The sequence below is a fragment of the Rhincodon typus genome, chromosome 2, assembly GCF_021869965.1.
Source record: "Rhincodon typus isolate 14 chromosome 2, sRhiTyp1.1, whole genome shotgun sequence".
Classification (NCBI taxonomy): Eukaryota; Metazoa; Chordata; class Chondrichthyes; order Orectolobiformes; family Rhincodontidae; genus Rhincodon; species Rhincodon typus.
In genome coordinates, this window is record NC_063333.1 from 117,102,484 (window position 1) to 117,117,705 (window position 15,222).

General features: G+C 37.1%; 1 protein-coding gene across 1 annotated transcript in view; it reads left to right on the top strand.

Moving 5' to 3' along the window:
* The window catches only part of LOC109934313 (F-actin-uncapping protein LRRC16A-like), a 403,104-nt gene that overhangs the window by 361,977 nt on the left and 25,905 nt on the right, over nucleotides 1-15,222 (top strand). Inside the window, exons 30-32 of the mRNA XM_048608843.1 lie at nucleotides 7,933-8,144; nucleotides 10,209-10,315; nucleotides 14,036-14,459. Of these exons, the coding sequence (XP_048464800.1) occupies nucleotides 7,933-8,144; nucleotides 10,209-10,315; nucleotides 14,036-14,459 (743 nt within the window). The remainder of the gene's footprint in view (nucleotides 1-7,932; nucleotides 8,145-10,208; nucleotides 10,316-14,035; nucleotides 14,460-15,222) is intronic.

Consider the following 15,222-nt stretch of genomic DNA (forward strand, 5'->3'; position numbering starts at 1 on the left):
AGCCATTTTTATTCTGTTTTGATTCCTTTTTTCAAAAAAAACTTTTACAAACACAACTAAAGTTTAATTTTTAAGATAAACAATTAAATAGCACTGTTTGAATAAAATAAAGATTCAAATCGAGCATTTTGAGATATCCTTTATTGTTTGGGACTGCAGTTCTCTTTAAATTTATGGTCAGATTATCACAAAAAGAAATATTTATTTAATTGTCCACTTTAGCATACTCACAGAAATTTAACAGATTGAAAGAAAGTTATTTTTTAAAAAATGAGAAACAGACCATGATGATTTTGTTTTCCAAATTAATTTTTCTGTAAAAATGTTGAACTATTTGGCTCAATTTTCTCCAATTTTAATATATTCAATGAAAGGAACAAAATAAAAGTTGAAATACAATAAATGCAGTGCGGAGGGATGAGATTTCTGCAACCATTACACACAAATATTGCTTTATCAATTGGTAATAAAACCACATTTCTTTGGAAGAATGATGCCTCTGTCAAATTTCCTTCTTCTCTCTTGTGTATGAAAGTTTAATGACAGCAGAGTCCCTTTTCAGTATTTGTAGCAATTCCCACTGGTCTTCAGTGCATATTGAATAAATGTGTGTGTATTTGTATTATTGTATTAGGCAATTTGCAAAAATATTTCAAAAACAACATTACGTTTTGTTATTTGTATAGTTTTCAACTTTTAATGTAATCAGGTTTCCCTCCAAATGCATTTCCTTGTATGTTCAGATAATTGAATTTTGAACAAGCATTTGATTAAGGTGTTATGATTCAAACTCAGGATTTATGGCATTGTCTGTAATGTATTTGAAGGGATTGAGGGTTGCTCAATGGACAGAAAACAAAGACTAGGAATAAATAGGTCATTCTTGGACCATCAGACTGTAAGTAATAGGGCAGTAGAATCAGTTCTTGCGCTGCTTTAATTTACAATCAATATAAATAGACTTGGGTAAACGTAGTATCCAGGTTTGCTGACAATACAGTGCCAGTGGTAAAATCAGCTATGTGAAGGATATAAAGAGCTGGTGGGAAAGAGATTTAGGTTCTGTGAGCAAATGGAATGCAATATGTAAAGTATGAAGTTATTCACTTATACCATTTTGGTCTCCTTACTAGAGAAAGGATATTTCAGCCCAAGAGATTGTCGTGCAGGTTCACTAGACTGATCCCTATGGTGAGACATTTGTCCTAAGCAGAAAGATTGAGTAGACTTAGACTTATATTCACTAAAGTCTCAAACAGCGAGATGCATTCAGTTGCACCATTTAAAATTCTTAAAGCATTTGACGTGTTACAGACTGAGAAAATGTCTCCCTGTGCTGGTGAACTTAAACATAGGATCATCCTCTTAGAAAAAGGGATCAGAATTTGGGGGTTGAGGTAAGCAATTTCTTCACTTAAAATGCTGTAAATTTTTGGAATTCTCTACCTCAATGGTTGTTTGATATATTCAGTTAATTGGTAAATTTATTTTAATACTAAGGGAATTCAGAATATAGGTCTAGTGAGAAATGGTGGAACTGCAGGTGATATCTTTAATTGCAAAGCAGACTCAAAGCATCAAATACTCCAGTTCCTATTTCTTATATTCACACATTCAACATTTAAGGCACTTGAAGAAGATAGGTGTTTGCTTTATGCATTGTCATAGATATTTTGAAGGACGGAAACTAGGTTGATAAATGAAAGTAACAATGCGCACACAAGAAGCTTCAGTCACAGAAATCTGAATGACGGAAGCAAAAGCTTCCAAATTTAGTTTGGTTTCAGCAAGTCAAGAGTGAGGTAGATCATTAAACAATTCTGTGGGTATAGTCATCATCATTCATTAAACATACCTAAGGCAATTTAGTTGAATATGAAGAAATTTAAATCAATCAACTGAAATGGCGAGGGTAGGAGGTAACTTGAGAAAAGGTTTTAAGATCAACAGAGGTTCAAAATTGATAATAGAAAGTGACAGAGACATTATAAGAGTTTCAGCAATGGTAGGAATGAGATGAGGATGGATAAGTGTGAAGGTAGGTAAAAACAATTTTGCTGATGAATGTGATGGAAGCCTTACAACATGGGCTCAGACTGAGTGAGTAGCTGATGAGGGTGAATAGAACCAATAGAAACTGAAGTATTTGCATCAAACAATAATGGCTTTTCTGTTGCTAACATTTAGTTGGATAAAGAATAATGAGAAGAAACCATAATGTGTTATCAAATTTGGGGAAACGAAGGAAGTAGACAGGCTACCTTTGAAACAGTAATTCAAGATCTTCTTACACTAGGGCTTAAGTGACTTTAGTTGGAAAGCTGGGAGAGCAATGCAGGAGGGCTGCTCATCCATGGTTAGAAGCAACCTGGCTTCAAAGGGAGGACTGGCCCCCTCTTGTATGCGGGGCTGGGGATGGGGGTGCAGGAGTAAAGGTGGGCAGATGAATGGCACATGTTACTGGATTGATGGAGACCTGGGGAGGTGCATGTCTTCTGGGGTTCACAAGAAGGGATATGAGGAAGGGCACTTGGTGTTTCATGTCGAGGCAGTGCCTGCAAACTATAGTCCAGACATTGCTCACTGTCACCTTCCACCCTGCTGGAATTTGAATGGTAACAATGGGAAGGAAAATAGCTTTAACTACATCCAGAGGGACTGAGAGGGTGGGGACAGTGAAACCTACTGATATGAGACCCTTTTAACAACGTTGCACACAGACCTTTGCACAGAGAGGCCAGGGAAAGAACAGGGATGTTGTAGCGTGAGGGGCAATTGTGTTATCAGAACGCATTGGCCTTGTTCATCTTAGTTTGACTAACAGGCTGTCAAAACTGATATTGATCCATAGTGTATCCATAGTATGGGCATGAATTCAGGCATCATGTTGGCACAGCTAGATTCAGGACTATGCAGAGAGTTAAACAGATAAAGTGCAAAACAATCAAATTTATCTTATAAACAATGCACTGTCACCCTACAGAAAGAGAAGGTCTCTCCTCTGCACTGCCCCTTTACCATTACCTCCAGGACTGCATCAGAGAACTGTAGCATCATCATCTACTTTGCCAACATCTTTGCATGGCATCCGTCAACAAGCGGGGAAGCTTTGGAATTCCAGTGGTCATTCAGGTCATCACTTAAATTTGGCACAGTTGGCAGGGTGCTAGTCTTTTGGCAGATTTCCACTAAATAGCGAGTTGTACAAAGTATACCGTGTGTAAAAAGGGGGATAGAATCAGACAAAAGGGAGGCCTTGAGGGTGGTTTGGACAGGGTGAGAAACTTTACTTATTATCACACTGAAAGCACTCCAAAAATTTTGACACAACTCAAACTCAAATTTAGGGGCGGTACAGTGGCACTCTTCAGCGTCTCTGTGGCAGAGATGTAATGAAGGACATTCTTAAACATAAAACAAATGCTCATGGTACAAAATGATTGGCTGATAAGGAATTCACAGAGCAGTTGTTTGGACTAGAAAAGTGCCAGGCAGGGCAGCCAGTGATGATAAAATATCCCATCAATAATAAAATATTAGAATATTAAATATTTCTAAAAAGTTGTAGCTTGGTCATGCTCCAGACTATTGGTGGATTCATTCACAATGATATTATAATCAAGGTGAGTCTTGCTTGCAAGCAGGATATTTGGACGAAGATGATGGTTCAGTTTCTTAGATATTGACAGAAGGAGAGTAGGGCAAAGAGTTGTGGTGGAAAACTGAACAAGTAACACCAAAAGAATAAATTGGATTGGATTTATATTGAAGAGCTGTTGGGTAGGTCACACAGTTCCTAGACCAGAGCAAAATGATAAGTCTGTCCAGATAGGACTCAAACTTGAACTGAAAATAGGAAGACTTGAATCTTAGTCATCAGCAGGGAAAAAGTGAATCATTAAGAACCAGCCACGATGAAAGCTGTTTGATCTACATATTAACATCATTTTTAGAATTTGTGGTTAATTATTTTTATGAAGGGTTTAGACAATAACTAGGTTAGACAATAACTAGGTTAGACTGTCGTTCCGGAACAGTGACCTAATCTGGCATATGTCAGAGAACAAGGATCCCCTGTAGTTTTAATGGAAAATTGTTTTTACTGGATGATTTACAACAGGTAGGTAAACATTAAATACCATTTCTTTGTTTGGTTCAGAATAATCCAAGGCTTGATTTTAACTTAAGAAACTCAAGAGACTTGACTGAAGTCAGAAGCAAATATAGTTCTTCTCCAGTTTACGAAATGCACAGTTACCTCCGAAAAGTTTTTAGTTTGTAAATTTTCAAATCGGCCATCTTTGCTTAGACACCGTCACGTTACTAAAAATTGAAATGTCTAAGCTTTCAGTGTTGAGCATACTCATGTGAGAAAACTGAGGAAAATCAACTAAGTCAAACTTACGAATTTGATATAAAAGGGTAATTTCTCTGGATTTGAGTCTGTGTAACAGATAATTTTGGGAAACGGGATAAGACTCTGCTGTACATTTTAAGAACATTCAAACTATGTTCTGTATTTAGCTTTTTGCTCATTTGTGTAGTACACTTCTATTTAAGAAACTCAGCAGTGATTATCCTTCAGTAACTGACTACTATGTTAACAAAAATGAAATAGACAAATATATGAAGTATCGAACTAGATTTCATTCTGGAACTGACTTTGTTCAGTAATATTGAAAACAGAAATTGCTGGAAAATCTTGTCAGGTCTGGCAGCATCTGTGCAGAGAAATCGGAGTTAACATTTCGGGTACAGTAACACTTCTTCAGAACAGTGACCCTTCCCCTGTTCTGAGGAAGGGTGGCTCGAGCCAAAACATTAATTCTGATTTCTCTCCACAGATGCTGACATTTTCCAGCAATTTCTGTTTCTGATTTCCAGCACCCGAAGTTCTTTAGTATTTCTATTTTATTCAGTGGTATCATCAGTGGGGATCATAGCACAGCGGAAATTATGAATGTAAGAGACAGAGGGATGGATAACAAAGAAGGAAGAATCTTGTTTTTGTCTTGAGTCACTAGATATTCCCATGGGCTCCAAGTGAATTAAGATGTTGTCACTTATTTTATTGGCAAACATATCAGCTCATGTTTACAAAACAAGATCATACAAAAATGCGATAATTGACCATGTGTTTGATGGTTGTGGTTGAGGATGAATGTTGGTCAGGACAGGAAAGGATATGGGTTTGGATTACTTGACCAGATGTTCAATCTTCCACCTATGTTGCAATTAAGTTGGTTAGGTTATAAGAGTGATGGGTTGGTCCAGATTCTCAAAATCCCATCCCCATTCCTTTTGTCAGCTATTTTTGGCAACATAAGATAACACATTTCCAGCTTATATCCAGGTCTGGCTGCACTATTAGGACTGGGATTTTGGACACCTAGCTATTTTTCATGGAATTAGGTGGCACTATGACTCAAGGAATCTCAGTGGATTTAGTAACCATGGGGGAATCCTCAATATGGAGGTCAGAAATTTTTGACACAGGTTTAAAGCTATTGCCAACTCATTAAAAAATAATTATGTATGTTAAATATGTTCTTAATGAGGTGAATTTTGTAGGGTTCGGTTTAGAAATGCTAAGTGACCATTAAATTGACTAGAATTCTAAAAATGGGAAAGTCTTCAGATGCATCAAAGTACATTATCTGTTGATATAGTGCTATCCTACATCGAACAATGTTGTGATGATTCAGATTTTACTGTGTCATTTGCACCCTGTGTTTTAATCACAACAGACATTTGTTCAGCCTTTGAAGCAATGCAGCAGATGGCTATTTTCTCTACTCTTCAGGGGTTTAAATGTATTTATCACTGGAGGCTATATTGACATTGTTGTGCAGTGAGATCTCTATGAATGCTTGGCTTCAGACCACAGTAACAGGTTCACTTCAACAGGGGCAAATGGAAGGAGTTATGTTTTGAGTGGTAGCTTTATGTTTTTTAAAGAGATTTCTAAAAGGCTGCTTTTCTACATATATTTTGGGGATAGTTTGGCTGCATTTCATTGAGCTTTAGAAGTTTATAAAAAGATTCCTTTCCAACATTACTATAGGGATCATAAGTTCTTTCCACTATGGAAATTGAGAATGAAGACAATAAACAGGACTCTCTAAACCAGCATCAGAGGAGCAGGAAAGCTGACGTTTCGAGTCTGGTCCCTTCTCAGAAAACTTCAGAACTTCTTTCTGAAGAAGGGTCCAGACCCGAAACGGCAGCTTTCCTGCTCCTCTGATGCTGCTTGGCCTGCTGTGTTCATCCAGCTCTACACCTGTTGTCTTAGATTCTCCAGCATCAGCAGTTCCTACTATCTCTCTAAACCAGTTGCTCTAACACCTATAATGGGAAAAATGCAAGAATTTACAATTAAGATGTAGTAGCAGAACATTTAGAAGATCATATAGTCAGGCAGAGTCAACATAGTTTAGTGAAATGGAAATCATGTTCTACAATTTACCTAGAGTTCATTGAGAATGTTAAAAAGTAGGGTGGATAAAGGGGGACCAGTAGATCTAATGTACCTGGATTTCCAAAGAAAACTTTGATAGATTGCCCAATAAAAAAGGTTTCTAATGAAACAGGAGCTTGTTGTATTGAAGGTGCCATATCAGTATGGATAGAGGATTGACTAATAAGAAACAAAATTGGAATAAATGCATCATAATTTCAACTTAAGTTGTACCTAATAGAGTGCTGCTATGATCAGTGCTGGGGCCTCAACTACTAATGATTATATCAATGATTTCAATGAAGGGGCTGACTTCATTGTAGACAAATTTGCAATGGTTATTTGTTCCAGAACACTTCTCCAAAGCTGCTTTTGAATACGCCCTTTCCTAAATCTTTCAAACCCCCTCTTTATAAGTGTAAAACCCTGGGTCCCAATTTGTCAAGACACTGGTCCCAGTCCTGTTTAGGCAGAACCCTTGGAACCACTCCCATTTTAACCAGTTTTGTTGCAAAGGCCCATGAAGCAAAACCACCATCTTTCAAGGCAAGGGAATTAAACTTCGAATTTCTTTATCCCTCTACCAATTCATGCATGGGTAAGGTATCAATCTAGAGATCACTACTTCTGAGGTACTTCTTTTTAACTTGCTTACTTTTAACTTTAACTTCAATCTTAGTTGTGCTAATGTTATTGGTTCATACATAGACCATGAAAAAATTATCCTCACCCTTCTCCTATGACTCCAAAAGTTGTTCTCCAGCTGCAAGGAGATGTCTTTATTCAGGCAGCATAACCTGAACAGAACTAACTATACAGTACTTTATTACTACCATGTTCGTTTCCAATTCTCCCACTTGAATGGTCTCCCGCATCATGGTATTATGATCATTTAACCCATTACCTTGTAGTTCTATTCTCATCACAGATAGCAAGTACCTTGTACCTATTTGACTAAATCAAAGGCCAAAGATCCCCCAGAGATGCAGGCAATGTTCTGGGGTCCCAGTTTTGAACGCCACCATGGTACATGGAATTTGAATTCAGTAAAATTCTGGAAATAAGAATCTGGTTCGCTAATGTCCCTTGAGGAAGGAAACTGCTGCCCTTGCCTCGTCCAGCCAACATGTGACTTCAGACCCACTTGGTTGGCTGTTAACTGCCTGGCGATGCCCAATAAATGTGGCCTAACCTGCAACATCCACATCCTGTGAATGAATAAAAGAAATTGCATCATAGATCACCATACCTAACTGACACAATCATACTCACTTGTCACTACTTGTTGACTGGCTCAAAAGTTCTACTTTACTTTTAAAATGTTCTCCTTTCCCAATATTTGTCTCTCTGTGGACTTGGTCAGATGTATTTTCTATTTATGAAATATTAAACACTTGCTAAATAAAACAACATAAATTGTTTCAGTATTGCCTATTTAATTATTGTAATGGATTCTGGGGGTTTTTTTTGTGCAGAAATGGAGTTTGACTTGGATAGGGCCCTGGAGGAGATCCCAGTCCATTTTGACGAGTCAACTCCTGTTTCAAGTATCTACAGCAAGCAAGAACGGTCATCACGGCCCAGCAGTATGATGACTGAACTACCCTCAGAAGAGGTAAAGAAACTGGAGCATTATACAAAATCGAGACCCAAGAGGAACAAGAAGTTACCACCCAGCAAGACAGCTGTAAGTGTTCAATGAATTAATACTTATACAGTTGAAATTCTTATTCTAATTCATGTAAGAACACTGATTAGTTATGCCCAATATCAGCATGGTACAACTGTTCTCATGCGCTCATTAATAAGCATGTACGTTATCAGGGCAGCAGTTTTTACCTGAAAAGTAGTTGTCAAATTTCTTCATGGTGGAGTGAGATCCTCTGTACAGAACGTGTGATAATGATATTCAAAAAGAATGGCTTCAGGATAGCAAAAGCAATTGGAATGTTAATTGTACCTTGTGGAAATGTATCTTAATAAGTAGTTAGTTTTTAGATCTTAAAGGTTGCTATTTTTGTCAATATTGTGAGATCTGTATTTGAGATTTTAGTGTCTGCTGACATTGAGACACAAAAGATAGAAGGAACTCCTCATCCATGCCAGTGTTTTTGTGGCAGACCATTAACTACTTGCAGGTTAACAAATGGCTGGTTTTGGTTGCAATGATTCTACAAATACTTGTTACTTTCTATAGTTGTTTTAAATAGCAAAAAGCTCCAAAGTGTAGCATGGCAGGTGCCGAAGGATTTTTTTAAATTGTCTTCAGGGTGTCTGCACAACCCCAGTAGCTCTCAAACATGTATGCAAAAGTAGGCATTCCCCCTGGATTACAGCATGACTTAAAATGTAAAGAAGCCATGCAGAGTAGGGCCAACTGCTGAAAGGCAGAAATGGAGGGAAAGGAATGGCTCTTAGCAAAAAGCCATGGTCAGATAATTGTTCTCCTCCTGAGTCTGTGAGAAACAGAAAATGAGACAGCTGCACTTCCACTAATATTTCTTCACTGAAATGTGTGTGACTGCAACTGCCATCTGAGTAGGACAAGAATCACCAGGGCTTGCTTTCTGCAGTAATCGATCATTGTTGCATTTCAAAGCCTGTTATTCCAACTGAGAAATAGTTTACATTGTGTCGTGTTTAATATTATCACCCATTAAAATAAGTAGTTCTGGCTGTCTTAACTTGCCTCATTCATCCTTTCTTGTGATCTGTCAAATCACAACAATTCTTGTCGCATCAATTGTAACCTGTCACCTGGTGCTGACCATAAATTCAGTGGATGACCACCCAGTTGTACAAGTTCATAAGGGCTTGGGAATGTCGTGATGTTTATTAGTCACCTTAGAAGTTAGTTCTTGCGCCAGCCTATTCTTAAACCAACTATGTACAATTGTTAGGTTCAAATGTGAATAGCAAATGTGAAATTGTTCTTTGACATTTGCATAAAGTTGCAGTCAAAACTCATTCTTTCTGTTCCACAAAATTAATGTTGAATTTTACTTGGCTCATCATAGTTTCCTTTTTGCAAATTTGGGCTGTTTTTGGTCCCACTTCTCTGCGTGGATTAAACAAACAAGTAAAATTGTTAGATTAATTACCATTAACATAATCCGACGTGACTACTGTTTTGTCTATATATGTAAAGCTTCACTCCACACCAGTTAGTATGCTGATGAAACTTGAATTGGGTTGTTTTGAGTTTTCTTTTTCCATTTTTGGTCAAAATTTGTGGTCCAGTACCAAAATATACATGTAGTGGATTTAGCAAGACCATCCCACAGATTGATGTGAATTTTTGAAAAGGAATATCCCAAATATTGTTCTATTCCCCTCATTTTCTTCTTCCCCTAAAATGCAGGATTTTAATTTGTGCATAGTTATTGAACTATGGTCCAAAAGTGAGAAAAGACATATCAAATACCTGCGATGGGAATTAGCATTCAGTTTTATTCTTTTTTTTGTGATAGATGCCCATCTCTTGCAAATGACCAAATTTGCACAATGGACCCACATTATTCTTTGTATGTTCTTTAAGACTCCAAAGATGGGCTCCCATTTCGCAACTTTGGCCAAAGTCTGCCAAAACATGCACTTGAAACAGTAGCTGAGTTTGTAGATGATGACATTGAGCCTTGTAAATCACAGACTGAGATTTACAACCTGACTTGTATAAACTGTTTTGAAAAAAGTGCCTTCTACAAGATTCATATTTCTGAACTAAAATTAAAGCAATGAATTTCTCTATCAGCTTTCCACAGCAGATTCCCAGGAGGGTGAACAGAATGGCCTTATGAGTAGAATTGATGAGGGGGTGGATGAATTTTTCACCAAGAAGGTAACACGAATGGAGTCAAAGTAAGTTTTTATATTTCAGCTACATGAATTCACGTGATTCCATTGAGAGTTGAAAGTAATGGATTCAAATACAAACTTAATTAAGTAGATGTTAATTGGCATATTTTTAATTCTTGATTATATGATTATAAATTCTACATCTAATTGAAGAAACATTTATGAATAATTTCAGTTCTAATGAAAGTTCTTAGATTGAACCATCGAGTGACTCCTATGTCTACCTGATCTACAGAGTCTCTCCAGCATATGCTGATCTTTTATTCAAAATTTTTAGCCATGCCTAGGCTTGTCAAAACTCATTTCACGTAACAATCATTTTGACACTAAATATTATACTGGCAATTGTTAATACTGATCCATGAAATAGTTTCCATATTTCCCTTTTCATTTATTGGCCCCACAAATAATAGACCAGCCAATGCTAAATGACATCCTTAGTCAAACTGTCAGAAAAAAAAATGCCAAGCCTCTTCCCAAATTCCTCAGAGCATTTTCAAAAGAGATTCAAATGGATTCAAACTGCTTTTATGAACAACCTTATTTTACAAATCGCAGATATCATGATCCCTGCTGATGGAACGCTTATCAAGTCAGATTCCAGAGTGAATCTCGTGGTTTGATAGGCAATAAGTTTTATTTTTTGCAATTTGGTTGCCATGTTGGTCACTCACTGAACATATTCACATATTTAAACAAAACAACTTAGATAATTACACAAAAGAAAAGTTAAAAAGGAACGGATATGTGGCATTTTGAAAGAGTTTATCAATAACAAGGAGAAGAAAGATACAACCTTTTTTCCCAATCAACCCCCATGAAGTATCACTCTTCTCTTCATTCATTAATTTCTCACTCAACTGAGTAAGGTAGCAGACATTTCCTTTTAGTCATTTTCTGCACATTCACTAGATGTGAGGCTCTCTATCTTTCTCTGAGATACACAGACTGGCTATCTCAATGACTTTTCTTTGACTTTGACTACTTTATGGTTGCTAAAACTTTTTAGGACATCTTTCCAGTTCTAGCCTAAGAATTTGTACAAACTAAAAGCTTTGTACCTGCTGGAATGGATCATTTCTTCTAGACACAACTTGCTTGCAGGCTCTGGCCAACGCGCTTGCTCGCTCTTGCGTGTGCTCTCTCTTGCGCGCGTGCTGTCTCTCTCTCACTCTCTCTCTCTCGCGTGCACTCTCTCTGTTATAAAAGCTTAAGTCAACAGTAAGCAGTAGTTAGCTCACAAAAGTAATTTGTTGAGTCATTTAGCTGCAGTCACATGATTTCTTAGGTTGTCTTTGGCTCACTGTTCCAAATTACTTCCTGACCCTATAAAAAGAAACAGATCAAATCTTCAGCACTGAAAACCAAAACCCCATTTAACATGACTTTGGCATCCAAGTTCATAAATAATACACAATATAATCTTATATCACACAACATTTGTATTTATCCAGTGAAAGGTTCCTCAAATTGCAGGACAGATGTTTGCAAGTGATCAGAGTTCCCTTTTCGATATCCAGTGCCAGCAATAATAACTGAAACATGAACTTGTCCCTGACAATTCTAGCTACCAGAAGGTTTAATGGCATGTACTATGTGTTGATCTTGGTTGTCTTTCATTTCAAGACAATAACTGCAGTAAGTTTGAGCAAGATCTGATGAAGTAAATCTGCTTTCCTTTGGTCAGGATTCAGCCAACTTTGTTATGAGATCCAACTCCTTCAATATTCCTGAACGTTCAATCAAAGTTTCACTTGTTACAGAAAATTGAGCTTTCAGAGGCATCTAAAGCCTCTTCTATGGAAAAAAGTGTATTCTTTTGTTGAGTATAGATCCTTGGCCTCTTTGCATAGTTTATTTCATTGATTCTTCATTTACTGATTCGTGGTTAAGCAAAGGCTTGATTGTAAAGTTCTTATTCTTCCTTTGAAATGGTCCTGCATAGCCTCACCTCTCCCCATCTCTGCAATCTTCAGCCACGCAACCCTCCAAGATATCTGGGTTGCTCTAATTTTAACATTTGAACTCCTTTGATTTTTAATTGCTCCCCCATTGTGCCTTCATTTGCTTAGTCCCTAAACTCTGGAATATCTTCCCTAAACCCCTCATTTTCTTCTTCTAAGACACTTCTTGAAGCCTACATAGTTGACCACGATTTTGGTTACGTGACCTAAAATTCTCAATGTCATCATTTGTTTTATATATCTCCTGTGAAACATCTTGGAACATTTCGTTACATAAATAGTGCTGTATTACTACATGTTGTCATTATTTAGATACAAAACTTGAATTTAAATCTAGTCAAAATGAGAAAAAAATGGGGATTTTAGAATTTCTTAGATTACCCTTTAGCTAGATTGAACACTGGCAGGGAAATGTAAAACTGTTTCTTGTGCACTACACTCTAAAAGGCAGCAATTTGGAATAACTTTCGTGCTTCTACTAAACACTTAGCATCTTGATCTGATAGCAAATTAGTCCGAATGGCATTGTTAGTTAAATGTCTTCTAACCTTCCATTCTGTATTATCATGTGATTGGCTTGAAGACAAAGTACATGATTGTTTTCATTGTGACCATAATTCCACTCCCACACAAAAATAGTCTATCTCTTCTTGCCTCTGTTCCCTTTCTTAGCTAATGCTGCCGTCATTTATTATTATTTATATTTAATTTAAATTTGGTCTGCCTGTAATCTGAAGTGAAATAATTAGTATTTTTCTGGTACACAAATGGGAAAAGTGGCGTATTTTAATGCTTCGCATTTCTCCCCCTACATCTTGGGAATTAATTTATAACAAAAAAATATACTTGGATACGAAGACAGCAACTTTCCCAAATGGTTCTTGACCAACATCACGATCATATTAGAATCCAAATAAAGGCAACATGGGTATTAATATGTGAGAATATAATTACCTTTTATTTTCAAGATTTTATCTAATCTTCTCCCAGGTTAAATTGCAGCATAATTTAAAGGTGCCTTATTTAGTGTTGTGAATTTCACCTACCTCCAGTGAGTGAAAAATAATGTTTGTCAAATGAGGAAGATACTACCAAAGTTGGCAAAAGGAGACACCTCCCCTCCTTTCAGAATTCCACTGTAAGTTCAGGGGAACACTGCACCACATTGATGCTCATCACAATGGTTTCTAAAATTAATACAAATCAGGATGAAAATGCAGAATAATTATCTGAATTCATATTATGGTGCAATTCATCAAACTGTCTAGAAATATCAATTGTAAACCCCTTGATTCTCAAAAGTACTGTTGTCCAGTGTTTTATGAATACTGGTTCACAAATTTGGAACTAAAATAATCCAGTATTTCATTTTCCTATAAATTTACATTTTTTAATGTCACTTTTAACTTCTGAACATGTAACATTGACTCAGAAACCAATCAAAACAACTTATGTAGATTTTGCAAGTACTTGAGGATGGAAGAGTGGTTTGTGTTAACTTTCCTCTTCTAAGTCATTAAAACACAAATTCCATTGATTCACAGAGTGAATAGCAGATTTGTTTGTAGTTGTCTTACTGGTGGCTAGAAGATAGCAAATGCAGACAGATTAACATTTATGTCTTAACTCTCCTTGGATTACTTAATGATACTTAAATGACTTGGAGCACAAGGTCAGCTGGTTAAGTCTAGACACAAGCTCAATGTGCCTATGGAAAACTTATATTTGCAAATTACTTTTTCAAATGTCATCTTTTTAGGAGACTCTCGCTGAGAAGCTCAGAGTCCCTGGATTCTGGTGATCCAGATGATAAAAAGAAGAAGGACTCCAAAAAATCAAGTTTCCTAAATTTAATCAAATCTCGGTCCAGTAAAACTGAACGGCCACAGACAGTGATTGTTCCAGAAGAGCCAGCGTCGCCCAAAGGAGTTATGAAAAGTCCAGCTACAGACCTAACTAGGAGGGACTCCAAGCAGGTGGAACAAAATGGCAGCACGGAAAATTCAGACGAGCACAAAATGCCTGATTCTGTGGATGTAGTGTTTGAGGATTCTGGGAAGAGTGAGAGGTTGGACAGCAAGAGCAGCCCACAAGGTGGACGTTGGTATGGGGTGCAAGTTATGGGCAGTGGACTCCTGGCTGAATTTAAGGCTAAACAAGAAAAGCGGGCTGCTGTACAAAAGGTAATCAAAAATATGTACCATTATTGCTGACAGTGTTCATTACCTTTGTAATTACAGTCATTTTCAAAAAAAAGTCTGCAATTTGCTAAGATCAGAATTATGTGCTTGTTGCCAGAATTTCCACTGAAATCTGTTATAATTTCTGGTTAATGGAGAAGCAGAATAACTAAAGTGAAGGCAAAGTTGTCATAGTCCCATAGAACAATGGCACTAGTCTCACATTATTCCACAGTCTCACTCGCTAGAGAGCTGGATGGCTGGTGGTGAGTTTAACCCATTGGTCACTACAGGTAGCTCTGCTATAACATGAATTGGCTGTAACGTGATTGATGAATAGTGGATGCTATTTGGATAACGCAAACTTTCTGCTGTACAAGTATAGCAATTTTCTATAGCAATTTCCCTATAACACGTTTTTCTATGGCGATTTTTCTATAGCGCAAGGCCACACAACAACACAACTATTGTGTTATAGGAGAACTACCTGCATGTACCTCAGGCAAATGGTGAGTTCAAAAAGGTGGGACCTTCATGGTAACCTCAACCAGTGTAGGAATTGAACTCTGACTGTTGGGGTATTCTGCATCACAAACCAGCCATTCAGCCAACTAAGCTAACCAATCCCCAAGGATAAACAAACAAATATATTAGGTAGAAATAAGCACACACTATCATTGTCCTGTGGAATTTTGGCAGTAATCTTTTACATTACTTAGGTATTTATGACTAACAGAGTTTGCTGACTTTATAACTACAAATGAAC